This window comes from Hyla sarda, chromosome 5 (genome assembly GCF_029499605.1).
Source record: "Hyla sarda isolate aHylSar1 chromosome 5, aHylSar1.hap1, whole genome shotgun sequence".
NCBI classification, from domain to species: Eukaryota; Metazoa; Chordata; class Amphibia; order Anura; family Hylidae; genus Hyla; species Hyla sarda.
In genome coordinates, this window is record NC_079193.1 from 268056616 (window position 1) to 268075697 (window position 19082).

Below are 19082 nucleotides of genomic sequence, written 5' to 3' on the forward strand. Positions count from 1 at the left end.
CTACTTTTCTTGATCACTTCATTGGGGACAAAGGAACCATAGGATGGCCCAAATCAATCCCTGGGGTGGGAAAACAGCAGCTCAAACCGAACAAATTCAGGCAGATAACAGCCACTGCTGCCTGCAAAACCTTGCGGCAAAGTCCCGCGTCGACAGATGCAAATGTATGAACCTGATAGAACTTAGCTAGTGTGCAAGGGGGACCAAGTAGCCGCCTTGCACACCTGCAGAGCAGAAGCCTTATTGCTGACTGCCCAGGAGGCCCCCAATGCATGGGTAGTTCCCTGAAAAGGGGTAACTCTCCCCTTGCAGCGATAAACCTCCGAAATGGCGAACCGTATCCCCTGCGCGATGGTCACCTTAGAGGCCCCCAGCACTGCCCTTCCTGGAGCACGAACAGAGAGTCACAAAGCAGGAAGGAAAAAGTAACCGACAGATAATCCTGAATAGCCCAGACTATGTCCAACTTATAGAAAGAGCGCTCGGGGGGGGGTTTGAGCATAACAAGGAAAGGACGATATCCTTATTCAGGTGGAAAGAGGAAACACCCCTAGGCAGGAAAGAAGGTAAGGGACAAAGAACCACCTTATCCTGATGAAGAACCAGGAAGGGGCAACAGCAGAAGAGAGCTGCCAATTCCGAGATGCGCCTGATGGGCATAACTGCGACAAGGGCATCCTGCAAGGGATCCAGTACGAGGTTCAGATCCCAGGGTGGCTTGGGAGAACGGTACTCCGGAGCCTCATAGGCCATGCCTTGCAAAAACATGCGGACATGTGGATTAGACACCAGAGGCAGGTGAAAGAGAATGGAAGGCGCCAACACGTGTTTCCAACCCGGCTTGCAAAGAGGACAGAAGGTTCAGCAGGGGAAAAAAAAATAAAAAATAGTGGGAGATAGGGACTTCTCACACCAGCAAAAATAGGCCCGCCAGGTGCAATGGTATATCCTGGTGGAAGATGCCTTCCGTACACGAACCATGGTACAAATGACTCGGGTCGAAAAACCCTGAGCCCTCAATACTGCAGTTTCAACCCACACACCATCAAATGCAGTGGAAGTGAATTGGGGTGGCAGAGGGTTCCCTGGAAGACACAAGGAGATGTCAGTGACAAGATTTATTATGAGCGGCAGGGCCAATCCTGAGCCACTAGAATCGCGGAGATTCTCTCCTTCCCAGGGTTGTCCAGAAGATCAAGGTGGAGAGTAAGGAGGAGGGGGGGGGGGGGGGGGAAGAGATAGGGAAGGGAAAAGGTGGTCCAAGGGATCACCAGCACTAGAGTCACGGGACCTGGCTACAAAACCTGACGGTTCAGACGGGACGTAAACAGGTCCACGGCCGGAGTCCACCAGCGGCTGCATATCTGCGCAAAGACTTCCGGGTGAAAGGAACACTCCTGGGGGTCGGCCGTGGAAAGTCCACCTCCCAGTTATCCACCCCTGGAATCTGTACCGCTGAGATGGAGGGGACGTGATGTTCCACCCAGGCAAGGATCTTGGACTTTTCCACGATTGCCTCTTTGGTGATTGATACATGCAGTCTAGACCCAAACTGGAACAGTGAAGACAGAGAGATATCGCCTGAAGCTCAAAAACATTAACAGAGATGGGCCTCCCCATAGGGGTCCACTGACCTTGAACCATCCTTTCCTGGAACATTCTCCCCCCCCCCAACTGAGAAGGCTCGCGTCCATGGTCAAGACCTGCCAGCGAAGTGGCAGAAAGGAACAACCCTCCTGGAGGAGAGGCGATCGAAGCCACCAGAGAAGGGAACAGCATTCCCTGAGGGGAAGCCGGATCTTGAGAGAAATTGGGGACCTCTCCCATCACGAGAGGATGGCCAATTGGAGAGGGCGATACCGTAACTGGGCAAAAGGAACTGCTTCCATTGCCACCACCACAACACCATCCTGCCCAGCACTTTCATGCAAGAGTAAAGGGAGACCAGCACCAGGTGGCAAAGAAGACAAACTCCCAAATGCAAGGTGTGTCTCTAATTCACCAGAAGTATAATTCGGGCTTGGGACAGAAGGGTGTGAAGAGCGAACTGAAAAACCGCAGCTAGGGCAGGAGACTGCAGGAAGGGACAAGAACAATCCCAGAGAGTAGAACTAAACTCTATCCGGTAGCCCTGGGAAACAAAGTCCCAAACCCAGGAGTCTTGCACCTGTGCCAACAAAGTGTCTTGAAAGAGGCACAGAGACCGCCCACCTGACAGCAAACCCCCGACTGGGGGCGCCCCTTCAGGCAGTGGGATGCTTGAGTTTACTGGACTTGGAAATAAAGCAGCCCGATCGAGGACCTTATTTCCAGGGGGGCACAAGTTTTGAAGGAAGAGGCTTTCCTTCCTGGGAGGCCGCCGGCGTGTCCGTGCAGCCAGAGGTAAAGGAGCGGATGGAAGAAGTCTTTCTGCACGAATCAGTGTGACGCGCCCAATTTTGGGGCAACAAGGAGCTCTTGCCACCAGTCGCCTCAGAAATATTCTCGTCCATTTGTTTACTGAAGAGACAGGCACCTAGAAAAGGCAGTTCCATAAGAGAGCGCTTAGAAGCAGCATCGGCATTCCAAGCCTTGAGCCACATGGAGTGACAGATAGCCACACGGTTGCCAGAAGCATTGGTCGCACAACGGACGGACTCTAGGGACACCGAGCAAAGATACTCCCCTGCATTGGAGATTTATTGTGTTAGGTCAGCAAGGTCGCCCAGGGAAAAACCTGACAGGATATCCTGGTAAAGCCCAAACCGGTAGAGCCTAGGACACCCACGTGGAAGCGAGTGCCGGTAACAGAGTCGAACTGGCTGCCTTGCATGCAAACTTGCCAAGATTTTCCAAGCGCTTATCAGAGGGGTCCTTAAAAGGAAGGCGCATCTGCCAGCGGAAGGGTAGTAGACTTAGACAACCGTGATACAGGAGGGTCTACCATAGGCTGGGAGGTCCATTTTGAGAAAATATCCTGAGAGAAGGGGAAAAAGGGACCAAAGCCTCTTGGCCCCTTGGAAAAGTTTCTCCAGGTATTTCCAAGTTGCGTCCAGTAGCTCGTCAAATTCATTGTGAGAACTGAAGACCTTAGGGGGATGGCGAGCGTGGTGGAAGGAAACTTAAGGGACTACGTCCATAGTTCCTGGGTCCTGTTGGTATCTCTGTCAACTGACAGAGTCTGAAGGCAGATCTGAGTCTGTGTTCACAAGTTCACCAGGAGCGTACTGTGGGGTCTTTGGAGCTGGGCATGATAGACCTGGAACTGCAGAACCAACAAGGCGAGCAAGGACAGTAAGCTGGGGAGGGGGAAGAGAGCGGGAGCAAAATGGACACCACCTGCGCCAAGGAGCTAGAAGAGTCTGAGGACAAGGCCCTAGCGCACTTGCGGGAAAGCACGCAGTGTAGGGCAGAAGGGGAACCTGCTAGAGCTTCCTGTGAGGACGGCCATAATGAGGACCATTCTAAAGCAGAAACCACCATCTGGGATACCCATGCCGAGTCAGAGATGGACTCAGAGGAAACCTATCCTGGTGTGGGGTCAGAAACCGCACACTACGGCAGACCATCCTGGACACAGCGACTGTTGCAGACGCTGAGCCCGCCAGCTCCCAGAGAAGAGGTCGGGTGGCAGGGGATCACGGAAGTGTCCGCAAATCCCTTCTGTCTGTGGAAAAAGAAGAGGTGAGGGAAGAAGCTGCAGTACAGCAAACCCCAGAAGAAAAGGCCTTCCTCTAGTTAAAAAAAAAAAAAAAAAAAATAAATAAATAAATAAAGCTGGCCCCAAGAAATCCCAGAAAGGAAAGGGGAAGAGGCAAGGGGGGGGGGGAATACTCACCCAGTGGGACCACACTCACCTGCTGAAGTCTTCAGCCAGCTTAACGCCAGGCTGTTTAGAATAAGAAGTGAATTACCTGTATAACTATAAGCAGTCACATGGTTGTTCCTTATAGCACAATTTGCATAGGAGAGTTATTGTGGCTCTGTTGAGAAATAGATGGCAGCCATTGTTTCCTGTATTGTATTTTTGTAATTTTTTCCATAATGCACAATTTTCACTCACTTATATTTTAAACAACATAAAGTATTGGCATTTTATTCTTATCCACGTCAGCGCTATATACATGGGTATATACCTTGTGCAGCTAAGGATCCACCGCCCTGAAAGAGCATGGTCCTCAGCTGACACTGCTGATGTGGATAGTACCAGGCCCTCCCATTCAATAAATAACTTTCAAGATACAAATATTACTCTAGCAGTTATAAGATTCCATCGGGTGCAGGTTAATTAAACAGGTTAGCAGGCAAAATCGTTTTGTTTTTTTAAAGCAATGTGCCCCAACTTATGTCCCTCAATCCTTCCCACAGCCTCCAGTAACTATGCCAGATGTCCCCAATACTGCACATCCCAGAGTTGCAGAAGGCAAGTCATATTGGTCTCTCACCTTAGATAGTGAGCAGCTCTATGAAGTGTGGCAGAGAGCAGATGCCAATAAAGAGAGTTAAGTAAAGGCTTTTTTCTGTTCTATTACACATTGTTAAAAAAAAAAAAATCCCAGTATCCCTTTATTCTCTGTTCACTGCTAGTTCCTCCTGTAGATTTACCTTCACCACCCCCTTAATAGACTGGCTTTTACTCTGAAAATCAGCACAATTTTGTCCTGTAGCTCACTCAGGGATCACATTACAAACAATACAAGTCTATGGAGGGGGGAGGAGTACCTGGAAACACACTGCAAAGAGACATCTCTGTAAGAAATCTTACCCCAGGGCTTTATACACACTTTAGATGTATCACTGCTTATGTATCACTGCTTCTTTATCACACCTACCAAGATGCTGCTGTAGTTTAGGTTATGTACCAAGACCAAAAAGTTCAGGATCTATTTTTCTGTATGGGCAGCGTGTAGCATAGACACCATAAACATTAGGCTATACCTACCAGGTCATAGGTAGTGCTGCTTCTCATGTACCCTAACATGGCAGCTTATCCTGAAAAGTCACCTAAAAGGGTGATAGGTACACTTTAAAAAAAAAAAACTCTCAGACTGTCAGAGAAAAAAATCAATAGTTTTGATCAGTTGTGGCCTTAGTGCCCAGACCCCCACCAATCTCTAGATACAGTCGGGAAAAGTGCACTTCACTCCCCAGCTCAGCGTTTAATCCGTCTCATTGGAGACTACGACCGATTGGGCACTATGCACTTATCCCGAATATAACTAACAAATCGGTAGGGGCAAATCACTTTTCCTTATGCTGCCTCACTGCTGGTATACTGTACACCATGATTTTTATAGACACTTTTTAAAACTGTAGGGAAAAAATTAGTACCAGGATTCTGGCTCATTCTGCTAAGTAAATGTAAAATGGTACTAGAAAGGTAAGCAAGTTGTAGACCCTCTGCATCATATAGAAGCAAAGATAAATATGTCTTATTATACACCCTAGAAATATTTAAGGTTATCTTATTCTATCATGATCATAACTGCCCTAAATCTAACTCCTTGCTCACGACTTGTTTGATTGTTGAAAGTAGCTTAAGAGAAACATTAGCTTCTTTGGAAAGAAGGGAGAATAAAAATCAGACACAGAAATTGATCACAATTTTATTCTGAAGTCACCAGAATGCCAACATTGGCCTGGACCAGATAGATGAAGCTGGACACACGACTGTGGCCATGTCTTAAGTTATGGGAAGCAGCACTGTTACAATGAGGCAACACGTATACTTCCTCCTTCCTGGCAGAACGTCAGATAAGGCGACGGCAAGTACTGTGGTATAAACCATGCAATAGTAACAATGAATGATGTAGGTGTGCAATAAATATTGTCGTTCCGTTATGGTGTACAAAAATAGTTTTAGCACCACCGGGCAGTGGCTGGACATTTAGTCATTTTTTCATTCCAATTCTAAAATTTTTTTAAGACAATAGGAAAAAGGTAGCTTTAGTTTTTTTACAGCTCTTCAAATAGAAATAGTGAGGATTATCACAGTTTTTGCACCAAGGTGAATTGAACTATACAATTCCCACCTTCCTCTAAAATAAAATAAAAAAAATTAAGTAAAAAAAATCCAGGTCAGGCGATTCTAATCGTAGAACATTTATTTCACACCTAAGAAAAAAAAAATGACTAAAACGACAAATGTCATTATTGTTCTGCTTCTTCTTCAGTAGCTTGGATTCTCCTGGGTCCATATAGAAGAACATATGCTATATGCCAGTCTCCTCCTCCTGACAACCTCAGTATGTCTTCAGGAGACACAATGCTCACTTTGTCATCATCAAATTTTATCCATTCATCTAAATGAAGAAAAGCATGAAAGTGGGTACAACAGCTCAGGAGAACCGCATACATAGCATTACAAAGGCCGAGTAGAACATTTAGGAATTCTTACATAAAAAGACAGTGCCTATATGTGCCTTGTTGTACATGTATATATAGGGGAAAAAACTAATATCCAGACATATTTATTGATGAACAATTTACACAACTGGGAACTACAATAGGGGGTTTAAAAAACAAGAAAACAATACTATGAAAACTGAGTTCTCAGTCCACAGAAGACTGCAGGCATGCTGCAAAATTCAAAATGTAGGAGAATTCTGCAGAAAATTTGGATACATATTTTAGAAAATGCAAATATGCATTTTAAGGAGATCACAGCATATACATAGCATATTTCCGTACAGCTCCCCCTAGTGGGGGCAGCAAAATATTTGGAAAGGGGAGAACAAAGAAGCTTTGTATCAGGAAAATGGAGCCCTGACTCCTAAATATATTAGTATATGACAATCTGCAACCTATTTATACAAACAAAATAACAGTATATTAAATGTTGCCATATGGAAAGAGCTGAAAAATGTGTTATTTACCATGTTTCCTCTTGACCCATGAAACATAGTGTCCTGAAGAACTTGATCTTCCCTGGTGCGTGAGAACTGCCTGCAGTTCATAATAACCACAATTGTTGGAACCAACATCTAAAAAAGGAAGAAACAAAAAAAAACAAAAGGGAAAAAGAGATTCAAACTATACCGTTCATGTGCATAAAGGGTCAGCTGTCAATTACTGAGTAGGACCCCCACTGGAATACTAAGCCCAGAATGAGCAGACATATAAAAAGTTCCAGTATAACTTGTTCTTTATAACAATCACAGAGCATTCATTACCTATGACTAGTATACACCACACACAGCGGGAAGGGGTTAAACATACATATATTTTGGTTTGTAAGTTGTATATTGTAATTTTTTACATGCGTTTTACAGAAAAACACAAGGTGTGAAAACAGCCCTACAATGTGTAAGTGTAATTATTAAATAGGCACTGTCAGATCTCAAACCTTTTTATGTTTTTACTGATTAAAATTAAAGGCCTTTTGTAATATGGTTGTTTAAAAAGTAGATTTTTACGCTTACCGTAAAATCTCTCTCGGAGGATCCATTGGGGGACACAGACCGTGGGTATATGCTGCTGCCACTAAGAGGCTTACACTAGCCAACAGAAGAAGTCGGCCCCTCCCAGCAGCATATACCCACCCACAGGCTCTGAGTTATCAGTTTAGTCCCAAAGCAGTAGGAGAGGACAGACAGGTAAAGAAAAAACAGTAACTGTCCTAGGAAACCACAGACAAAAATTAACCGAACCAACCCTCGGACAGACAACCGAACCAACGACAACAGAACAAATGGGTGGGTGCTGTGTCCCCCCCCAAAGGATCCTCCGAGAAAGAGATTTTACGGTAAGCATTAAAATCAATTTTTCTCGTTCGGCTCCATTGGGGGACGTATCAAAGAAGTCCCTGGGGTGGGAAAAAACTCAAGTAACTCAGGTGGAAGGCTGGGCCACAGCCGCCTGCAACATCTTGCGACCCAAATCAGCATCAGCGGATGCAAAGGTATGCGCCTGGTAAAATTTTGTAAACGTGTGCAAGGACGACCAGGTGGACGCCTTAGAGATTTGTAAGGCCGAAGCCTTGTTGCGGAGAGCCCAGAAGGCCTCGACGGAACGAGTGCCATGAGCTGAGACCCGGAAAGGAGGAGTCTTCCCCTTGCAGTGGTGAGCTTCCGAGATGACAGAGCAGATCCACTGTGAAACGGACGCCTTCGAAGAAGGAAGTCCCTTACGACAACCCTCCGTAAGAACAAAGAAAGTCAAACCAGTGAAAGGAAGAAGTGACCCAAAAGGTAAATCCGAACGGCCCATACCCCATCAAGACCATGAAGCAAACGTTCCCTGGGATGTGACGGAGCTGGACAAAAAGGACAGAAGGATGATATCCTCATTTAGTTGAAAGGCGGAGACCACCTTAGGCAAAATGGACAGGACCGGACGGAAAACAACTTTGTCCTGGTGTCCAGATTCATGGGGGTGTAGGGGATCTGTATGGCAGAGTCGCATGAGCAACACCCTGCAGAAAGGTGCGGATGTGAGGATCAGATGCCAGGGAACACAAAGAGAATGGAGAGAGCCAACACTTGACCCTTAAGGGAACCGAGAGCCAAGCACTGTTCCAGCTCAGACTGTAAAAAGGAAAGAAGGCGTGGGAGGGAGAACACAACTGGGGATGAGGAGTGAGATTCACAACATCGAAAATAGGACCAAGTACAGTGATAAATCTTCGCAGAGGAAGGCTTACGTGCCTTGATCATTGTGCGGATCACTTGGGGAGGGAACCCTCTGGCCCTCAGCACCGCGGTCTCAACTGCCACACTGTCAAATGCAGCAACAGTAAACTGGAGTGGCAAAAGGTACCCTGCGATAGCAGGTCAGGACGAACTGGGAGGCGCAGTGGTACGTTGTCCACTAGTCTACCACGTTGGGGTACCTTGCTCGCCTGGGCCAGTTCGGAGCCACGAGAATGGCAGGGATGCCCTCCACTTTGAGCTTCCCCAGGACCCTGGGAAGGAGAGGAAGAGAGAGGGGAGGACGAAGTGCGACCAGGGGATCACTAGGGTGTCTACGGCTAAGGCCAGAGGACTTCGCAACGAAGCAAGGAACTTTCTGGTTTGGCGGAACGCAAAAAGGTCCACGTCTGGAGTGCTTGAGAGGTTGCAGATCTCCGCAAACACCTCTGGAGGAAAAGACCACTCGCCGGGGTCGGCCGAGGAGCAACTGAGGTAGTCCGCCTCCCAATTTTCTTCTCCCGGAATGTGAATCGATGAGATGGAGGGAACTCAGAGTTCCGCCCAGAGAAGGATCCTCGCCGCCCTGGCGATTTATATATGCCACAGCCGTGGAGTTGTCCGACTGGACACGAACAGGACGGTCCTGGAGAAGGCGCTCCCAATGGAGGAGGCAAAGGTAAATTGCCCGAAGTTCCAGGATGTTGATGGGGAGGAGAGCTTGATGGGAGGATCAATGGCCCTGGACCGTTTGATCCATCAGTCGTGATGACCTGCCAGTGGAGGGGCAGAAAGGATCGTGCCTGTCGAAGAGGAGGAGACCAAAGCCACCGCAGGATGGACTGGCGAGTCCTAGGAGAAAGTGTCGAACTGGAGTCCTAAGAAGATCAGAGACTGGGTGTGAATCAGGTTAGACTTGTCTCGATTGACCACCCAGCCGAAACGGGACAAGGTCTGAAGAGTGAGAAGGAGACTCTCCGGATTCTGGGCCCTGGTTGGAGCTTGGACACCCAAGCAGAAGGGAAGGCAGGAAGCAAAGATGAACCCGCCACTTCAAAGGCGGATTTGGCCAGATTTTTAATCCGGGTCCTTAAAGGATGCTGCATCCGCCAAAGGTAGAGTGGTCGATTTCGATAGATGGGAAACCGGAGGATCCACAGTCGGTCAAGATGTGTATTTCGCAATAAGGTCTTGGGCAAAGGGAAACTGCTCCTGAACCTTCTTAGTCCCTTGAAAGCGTTTGTCTGGATGCTTCCATGCTCTTTCCAGTAAGTTGTCAAATTCAGCATGAGAGATGAAAACCTTAGGAGAGCATCCGGAGCGATGAAAGGAAACTTCTGGAGCTGGGTCCGAAGTTCCAGGGTCCTCTAGGTGGAAGATGAAGGACCAGGAGGACTGGGTTGCGCAGTGGTGCAGGCAGGACAGGTGGGTTCAGCAGAACCACGAGACATTTTAGGGCCAAAGTGAAGAGCAGACCCTCGGGGGGGGAGACAGAGAGAGACAGACAGAGACTTAAAGAGCAGGGGGGTTAAACCTAAAGAGCAAGGGGAGGGGGAGGCAGCACTAGCCTGGCCCTCATTGGACAGAAATGACCCGTGCAGCACACACACAGCACTTAAAGGAAGATAGTGACCCCCCAGTGCGCTGAAAACCCATAGGACAGGAGAGAAAGGGGCCAGAAGGGTGGAGCTAATTGCTGCAATTAGGCCGCAGCCTCAATTACTACCCCCTACGCTCCGGGAACTTTACCAGTGCGTCTGGAGAAGAGAAAAAGCTGTCGGGCGTGCGCATGCAGCGCGTCCGACAGAGAAGATAAACTTCCGGCGCTCCGGTCGCCTCACACGTGGAGGCGGCTGTAGCAAAAGTAAAGGCCGGCCATGCCTGCGCAGCGCAGCCGCCGGCAAGTAGGGCTGTAAAAATGCCGCAGTGAAAATAACATTAACCACTGTCCTTAGCACCAGTCCCCTGTTTTTAGAATGGCCGAGCAGGAACTGCCCCTAGAAATAATAAAAAGGAATGGGCCCAAAACAGGGGGGCTACAGAGGTTGAGAATCCTGAATAAAAGATTCCCAGGAAAAAGAGGGGGATGGCGGAGAGGGAAGGGAGAAGGAAATACTCACCTTGTCCCGGGAAACTTACCTACTGAAGTCTTCGGCCAGCTATTATACACCTGCATCATGCCGGGCAGACAGCGAAACGAGCAGGGTAGATACGGAGACCTCGACCCAAAGGTGCAACCCCGGGCGCTGACTGGTGACGAGAAGGGGTTGACCGTGCATAATTCAATGCCTGTTCCCCTTTTTCGCAAATGGGGAAACAGTGAACGCTATGCTCCTGAGCCCCCACCTAAAAAGAGAGAAATAAAAAGGGAGAAAAAAAATCTATATACACGTCCCTAAACTAAAAAAATAAGAAAATAAAAGACCAGGTCTGGGGAACTCCAGACCTGTGTCTGCCTCCTACAGACACTAAGCTAAAACTGATTGCTCTGTAGGTGGGGTATATCCTGCTGGAAAGGGACGACTTCTTTTGTTGCCTAGTGTCAGTATCCTAGTGGCAGCAGTATATACCCACGGTCTCTGTGTCCCCCAACGGAGCCGAACAAGAAATTATGAATATTTAATAAAGAAACCAGCCCCTCAAAATCCCACCACTAGGGGGCCCCATATCTATTGGGACACTAACCAGTCCTGCAATAACATCAGCTTGTCCATAAGTCATATACCCACCACCACAAGGGAAGGAGACCTCCACCATTTAGGAGAAAGGTCGGTGATAATTGCACGGTAGAACACTTTACTCCCCAGCTCTCAGAGATTCTCGTCTCGCTGCCCCATAGACTTAACAGAGCAGCGAGTAAAGAGTGCTGCTGCCCGATTTTCCTTGCTCTTTCTTCTGATTGGAGGGAGTTTCAGCACAGACACCCCAACAATAAAAACTTTTGACATGTCAATTTATTTTTTTTAATGAGAGGTACACAGCAGCACATTTACAGTAAAGTTAAATGGTACTCCGGTGGAATTTTTTAGATCAACTGGTGCCAGAAAGTTAAACAGATTTGTAAATTACTTCTATTAAAAAATCCTAATCCTTCTAGTACTTATTAGCTGTTGAATACTACAGAGGAAATTATTTTCTATTTGGAACACAGAGCTCTCTGCTGACATCATGACCACAGAGCTCTCTGGACAGTTCTTAAAATGGACAGAGATGTCAGCAGAGTAGAAGAAAATCCCCATAGCAAACATGTGCTGCCCTGGACAGTTCCTAAAATGGACAGAGATGTCAGCAGAGAGCTGTGTGTTCCAAATAGAAAATAATTTCCTCTGTAGTATTCAGCAGCTAATAAGTACCTAGAAGGATAAAGATTTTTTAATATAAGTAATTTACAAATCTATTTAACTTTCTGGCACCATTGATTTAAAAAAGAATAAAAAAAAGTTTTCCACGGAGTACCCCTTTAAAGTGTTTTAAATAAGTAATTGCATAACAAATAGGAAAAATCTGGCAATAAAGATGTACGTTAAGTAATTTAACAAACCATGGGTTTTATTTATTTCAACAAACTTTGCATAAGTACAAGTGAATGTAAGACATTTTGTAATGTATCTTATCAGAGAAAAGGGTCTCTTGCTTCCTGCTGCCCTCCCAAACTCATCAATGACCCAAAAAAACGCTCAAAGTGGACTAAGGGACCAAGTTACATACTGCCTGGTTACATGCTGCCTCCACACACACAAAAAAAAAAATACAAAAGGCCTGCAGAGTACAAATCTAAAAAACACACACACACACACAAGATATCTAATGGCCAGATCCAGAGCTACTCATGCACACACAATCTACCCTTTAATGCTGATTGTTTTGTGCATTTACAACAGGCTATTTTTCCTTGAAAACAAACAATAATAGCTTTTACATGACACTTAAGTGAAAAGGGGGCATGGCTTGCCAGTCTATTATGCAAACAAAATATTTAAGCACCCCCCTCTTCCTTCTCCCTCTTGTAAGTCAACACTATGAATTGTCCTCTGACCTTAAAAAAACACTGACAAATTATGTGCTGTGACCATAGAAAATAAATCTTTAGTAATTTGTACTTACCATCCGGAAAGCAGTAAGGTTCATACTTCACTTCTTTTTGTGCAGTCTGGATTGCCTAACATTAAATAAAGAAATGAACATAAGTTTTACATACTAAGGAGTATAATGGTCCCAAAACTGTAGGCCTTAGGAGGTAGCTAAACTGAGCGTAGTTTTAGATGGGCAGACCACTGCCTTCTTTGAGAGCCGATCTATTATATTGGAGCTGATTAAAAGGAACCTTTATAGCTCAATATTTTCAGAACAGGTCCACCGGAACAATTGCTGGATCATTCAAGCAGGCCTTTACTGTGGTGCACAGACCTCACTGTCAGCAGCACATCCAGTTGAGACAGGGAGAGATGTGTGCCTGACTGACAATGATTTTTAGAGCTGCGCTACCCAGCGATTAGCTGACATTTGCTCATTCCTCGGCTGATCACTGGGTCATTTACATGAAGTAATGATCAGCCATAAATCACACCATGGAAAATCCACAGTCAGTGTACTCTGTTCTTTTATTGGAGCCATCTAGCCATTTATTTAGGAAAGAGAATATCTCCAGCACTCCATGGAATGAGCAGATTTGCTACTTACTTTAGGTGGCTGCCCTGAAACTTTATCCTCTACATCCTTAAACTTAGATCGGTAAGGGACCATCTTCTCCTGCAGCTCCGGTGTGCATAACTCATATATATCCAGCATGAGAGGAAATTTTACATCCTGTGTAGTGTAGAAAAGTTAAGAAAGAGTTAAGAGACATTTTTGAACATTGGAATCTTCTTGCTGTGTTAATGTGAAATATTGAGAAAGCTCCGATAGCAAAAGCGATTGCTCTTCACTTCTGCATGAATTAAGCATCAACTGGAAGGCAAAGCTTTAGAATTTCCAAAAGGAACTGAGTGGTACCTATTGTTTATTGGGACACAATACATAAAAATAATCAAAAGGTAAAGGAAACACAGGCAACTCACCAACTTGACGTGACATCTTTTTATTTCTTAGGTGTATGCAGGTAAAGGGGCTGCACCGGATTGCTAAATGCTAGTGAGCTCTGTGATCAATCACAGAGCGCACTAGTGTCTAGCAACCCGGTATGGCGTGCCGCTGATTTACCTGCATACACATAAGAAATAAAAAGATGTCACATCAAGTTGGTGATTTGCCTGTGTTTCCTTTACCTTTGATTGTTTTATAGGGACTATCAATTTCACACATGAGCACCACCTAGTACATGCCCCGCATCTCGCAGTGAGCCACAGCAAGGAGAGCCCTATAGACGAGGTTAGCAGTGCCAACATGCTTTCTGCTCACCCATATTCATATTTTATACATGAAAACATGGATAATACCATGGGAACACACACATACCTTAAGAACTTTGGCATTCACAGACTCCTTCTCTTTATAAAAGAACCGCACCATCTGGATTGTCAAGTAGGCGGGTAAACGGCTTATCCTGGACTGTGGTAAAGCGCACAAGAAATGTGAAAATGAATTTCTATGTAAAGGGGAGAAATCCTAGACTCTAAGGTCAAGAACTATCAGCGTAATACAAAGTAGGGTATTTTAGCTGTGATAAAGATGTTAAAATACAGCTTTATTCCATTTGCCCAAAGCCAAGAGTGAATTTCCGCAGATTTAGTAGTATAAGAAGTGGCATCAACTGACTCCATTCCCTTTAATGAGGTCTACCGGGTTTCCGACATTTAAAAAAAAAAAAAACTGCAAGCTGCACTATTTTATTGTGGATTTTTGCAGGAAACTGTGACAGAGGTTCCTATCAGAGGCTGTGGTGCAGATGTGCCCCTTTCCAGAACTGCGATGATCATCATGTGACAGGAGTGAGAGGTCAGAAGAGCGCACCAAGGGGCTAGGAACACCCACAGTGCACCAAAGCACTTAATATGCATGTTTGGATTTTTGGACATAACTCGGGAACTGGGCCTTGTGGGGAAAAAATCTAAATGGAATCAGCATCACCCCTATTGCCCTGTACCAGCAGGTTAGAGTGGGTGATGCTGGTGACAGATTTCCTTTAAACGTAGGGGCCGTCAGCAATGAACTCGAACATCCCAAGCCCCTGAAGTTCTGAGAGTTATCACCTCCACACTCCCCCACTCATTCCAGAGATGTCAGGGGAGGCCTTTAGGACCTCAAAACTTCAGGTGCTTGAAAACGTCTCTTTGACTTGGCCATGGAATAAATGCATTTTTCTACATTATGGAAGCACTGACAGATAAATGAAAAGTGCTGTGTGTCTCCTTGCCCAAATCGGATGGATAGCTTCAAAGAGCAACACCGGTCTATGTGTGGCGCTGGACACAAGTGATGGACACGAATGGATAAAAGCAAGGTAGTTTATTCTCCCATCATGCATTCTTGCCCAAATAGCTATCTCACAATGTCATCAGTTTGTACTATAATATAACAATAATAAATCTTCAAGGATTTATATACTTACAGTTTTGTTATATAAAGCATTCCTTTGTAATGACGGAGAATGTTTGGTGATTTCATCTTGAAGGCGCTGGAAAACATTGAAAAGATTTACTGAAGCACAATCAAACCAGAAATTTAGCCAAGACTGTCCTACCATTATGTTACACTCACACGGGTTCTGGAAGCTGAGCTATCGGGTGATATTTGATAGAGCCAATTAAAAGGGTATTTTGGGTTAGTCAAGAAAAAATTTCAAGGGAGTAGGGACTGGTTTCTCTTGGTCCAGCGATGCTGCTCTGGAGTCACATGTTCATGGGACTACTGAGGCCACCAATTGGCTGCAGCTGTCATGCAGGGTCATTACTTCCATCAGGGTCTACAGAGCAGCGGCAGTGCTGGGCTGGAAACATCTGGAGGGGTATGATTTTTAAGTCCGCCACCCCCCCTCTCAGTCTCTGCACCCTTTATACTTTCCAGAATTGGGGCAGATGAAACATTTTATTTGGTAAACTAGCTTACTGATAGAGAAAAGAAGGGCTTCTCTATTTACTTTTGACTGTGTGGAACATAACTATTGCATGGCTACTATTTAGGATATACTGTACAGCCAAGACAATAGAGAAACAAATAGTGTTTTATAATATATCTTCTATTTGATATATCACATATTTTGTTCACTATTTGCCGATACATGGAATCAGATAATATAGGTGTACTGGATTACTGCTTTATATGCAATTAGTATATTATTATTACAACTAAGAAGAGAACAGGGTAATATTTTACTGGAAACCATGTAGTCATTCGTATAGACCCAAAAGGCTGCTCTCACCAGTTTGAGGCCTGTGAAGAGATATTTCACTTCTGGGTTTATGAAGCAGCTGAGCTGGAGTTGAGTTTCTTTGCTTTTGGTTACTTCTTCCTCTTCCGATTCAGTACATTTCATGCTTTGCGCATTATTAAGAAAAAAAAACAGGACTAGCAGGGAGAAGAACCCCTGCTTGTGGTAGGCTGAGACAATGACCAAAGAAAACATGCAGCAATATAAGACAGGTGACAGGATTTGTTCTATTACAAGTAGAAAAAACTAATCTGCTTACTACACAGTACAGACCCATACAAATATGCAAGTCTGAAGATGTGGTGTGAATTTTTATAGGGGGAATTTATTAAGGTTGGTTTAAGTGAATTTTTTTTCTTCACACCTTTAATCTGTGATATTGAAATGTGTCCATGCACAAAATGTATTAAATGGTGCAGGCCATGTGATAAATATTAGGGATCGACCGATTATCGGTTTGGCCGATATTATCGGCCGATAATCACGATTTTGGGCATTATCGATATCGGCAATTACCTTGCCGACAATGCCCCACCCCCCGCACCGGCCCCCACAACCCCCCGTACCGCGACCGCCCCCCCGACTCGCCGCCCCCCCCACCCCTGGCCCCATTTCCCCCCCCATCCCCGGTTTTATAGTTACCTGTTCCCGGGGACCACGCTACTTCTGGCTCCTGCTGTGTCCTGCGTTACGCTGTGCGCAATGACGAGTGACGTCACAGTCAGTGCGCACAGTGACAGCTCAGGAGGACGCCACCGGAGCCAGATGTAGAGTGGACCCCGGTAATTATAAAAACGGGGATGGGGAGGCGGTGGGGGGGCGGTGTCGGTGTTAGACCCCCGGACAGGCAGGGGGAGAGAAGCGAGTGGTGTCCGCAGTCTATGGCACCGCAAAAGCCCGCTTTAAATCAATGATCTGCAGCGGTGTCACGGGCGGATAAATAGCCGATAACTTGTACCGGAATATCAGTATAAAGTATAAGTTATCGGCTATCGGCCCTAACCTCCACCGATTATCGGTATCGGCCCTAAAAAAACTATATCTGTCGATCCCTAATAAATATAGTGCTGGTAAACAATTTGTACTCCAGTACATCCCTTTGTAAAGTTTCCAGTCTGTGACTTTTTAACCTGTTGCACCAAATGTGCGACTTACAGCCAAAAGTTGCAAAAGAGTGCTTAGACGCACATGCAATATTTAATGCAGTATATGCTCTAAAGACAATCTCCCATATATCTTTGCCTAAAAGTCCCTATACTTCAGACAGTATGGTACAGATTTATCAGTCTGTCCGAAGCAAAAACTGGGAGTTATCTTCCCATAATGTCCAAATCACAGATCTGCTTCCATATGCTAATGAAAGCTGAGTTGTTATTGGTTGCTATAGGCAGATCACACAGATTTTTGTCTTGGACTGATTGATCAATCTGGTCCTGTGTGTCTCAGATTATTATTTTTTTTTTGCCATAAATGGATACGTTGCATCAAACTCAATGCCAAAAAATTGGTCAATAAAACTCTTCTTCTTTGGTGCAGCAGCAGCAGCAGCAGCTTCTGAATCGGTCTGAAAAGACAAGATAAAGGATTATGTAACCAATTGTTCCATAACCCAAGACAGAATAAAAGAAAAATCAGTGATATGCACTACACCCTGCTTTCAAAAGATGTGTACACATGCCCAAAACCTACATAGAGGCTTTAACATTACATTCCCAAACCAGGAGCATTAACAGGGGTACTCCGGTGGAAAAAAAAAAAATGTTTTTTAAATCAACTGGTGCCAGAAAGTTAAACAGATTTGTAAATTTCTTCTATTTAAAAAAAATCTTAATCCTTCCAGTACTTATCAGCTGCTGTATGCTCCAGATGAAGTTGTATTCAGTCTGACTACAGTGCTCTCTGCTGCCACCTTTGTCCATGTCAGGAACTGTCCAGTGCAGCAGAGGTTTTCTATGGGGATTTGCTCCTATTCTGGACAGTTCCTGAAATGGACAGAGGTGTCAGCAGAGAGCACTGTGGTCAGATGGGAAAGAACTACACAAAGTCCTCTGTAGTAAACAGCTGCTGATAAGTACTGGAAGGATTAAGATTTTTCAAATAGAGATTTGTTAATTACTTTGAAAAATTACTAACATTCTGGCATCAGTTAACTTAAAATTTGTTCATTTGAAAACATTTGTTTTCCAGTGGAGTACCCCTTAAAAATGAAATGAATACAACTCTTACTGCTAAAATTTCAGAACATGACTGCAAGGAATTAGTCACAAGAGCAGTAGTGAGGCCGGCACTGATATTACATGATACCTCCTGACCTCCTTGATATTAGGATGCTGAGTGACAGATGTTGTTTCCAAACTAAGGCTGGGTTCACATCACGTTTTTGCCATAGTGTTTTCAATCCGTTTTTCTAAAGAAAAAATGGCAAAAAACGGATGGAACAGTATGGGAAAAAGTTAACCGTATGGGTTTTTAAACTGTATACTGTTTTTAAAAGTGCATACAGTTCCCTCCTTTTTTATTTAGAAAAATATATATATATATATAAGTTTTTGATAATTTTGTCAATTTTTAATGGGAGGGGTGTTGGGTGGGGACTTTAGGATGCAAATGCGCATGTGCAAAGTAAAAACCGTATACGGTTTCCCGTATGGAACTGTACACATGTGCGTTTCCCATTGACGTCCATGTTAAAAAAAAAAGTATGCGGTTGCAGTATGGTTTTTAAACCGGAGACAAAAACGTGGTCAACCACAGTTTTAACTCCGGTTTAAAAACCGTACTGCAACCGCATACATTTTTTTTTTTTTAACATGGACGTCAATGGGAAACGAATTTATATATATATTTTTTAACATGGACGTCAATGGGAAACGTGTGTATATATATATATATATATATATATATATATATATATATATATAGTTCCAAACGGGAAACCGTATACGGTTTTTACTTTGCACATGCTCATTTGCATCCTAAAGTCCCCACCCAACACCCCTCCCATTAAAAATGGACAAAATTATCAAAAACCTATGGGGTTTTTTATGGGAATAAAACGGATGGAACTGTATGCACTTTTAAAAACAGTACACAGTTTAAAAACGCATACA

General features: G+C 44.8%; 1 protein-coding gene across 2 annotated transcripts in view; it reads right to left on the reverse strand.

Annotated features, from left to right (window-relative positions):
- Positions 1–5571: 5571 nt before the first annotated feature.
- USP14 (ubiquitin specific peptidase 14) overlaps positions 5572–19082 on the reverse strand; it is a 35565-nt gene continuing 22054 nt past the window's right edge. For both annotated transcript variants that reach the window (XM_056521679.1, XM_056521680.1), the window contains exons 9-16: positions 17451–17536; positions 15964–16078; positions 15154–15219; positions 14061–14153; positions 13287–13412; positions 12711–12765; positions 6855–6962; positions 5572–6281 (exon numbers count right to left, since the gene is read on the reverse strand). In XM_056521679.1, the coding sequence (XP_056377654.1) occupies positions 6130–6281; positions 6855–6962; positions 12711–12765; positions 13287–13412; positions 14061–14153; positions 15154–15219; positions 15964–16078; positions 17451–17536 (801 nt within the window). In that variant the 3' untranslated portion in view covers positions 5572–6129. The remainder of the gene's footprint in view (positions 6282–6854; positions 6963–12710; positions 12766–13286; positions 13413–14060; positions 14154–15153; positions 15220–15963; positions 16079–17450; positions 17537–19082) is intronic.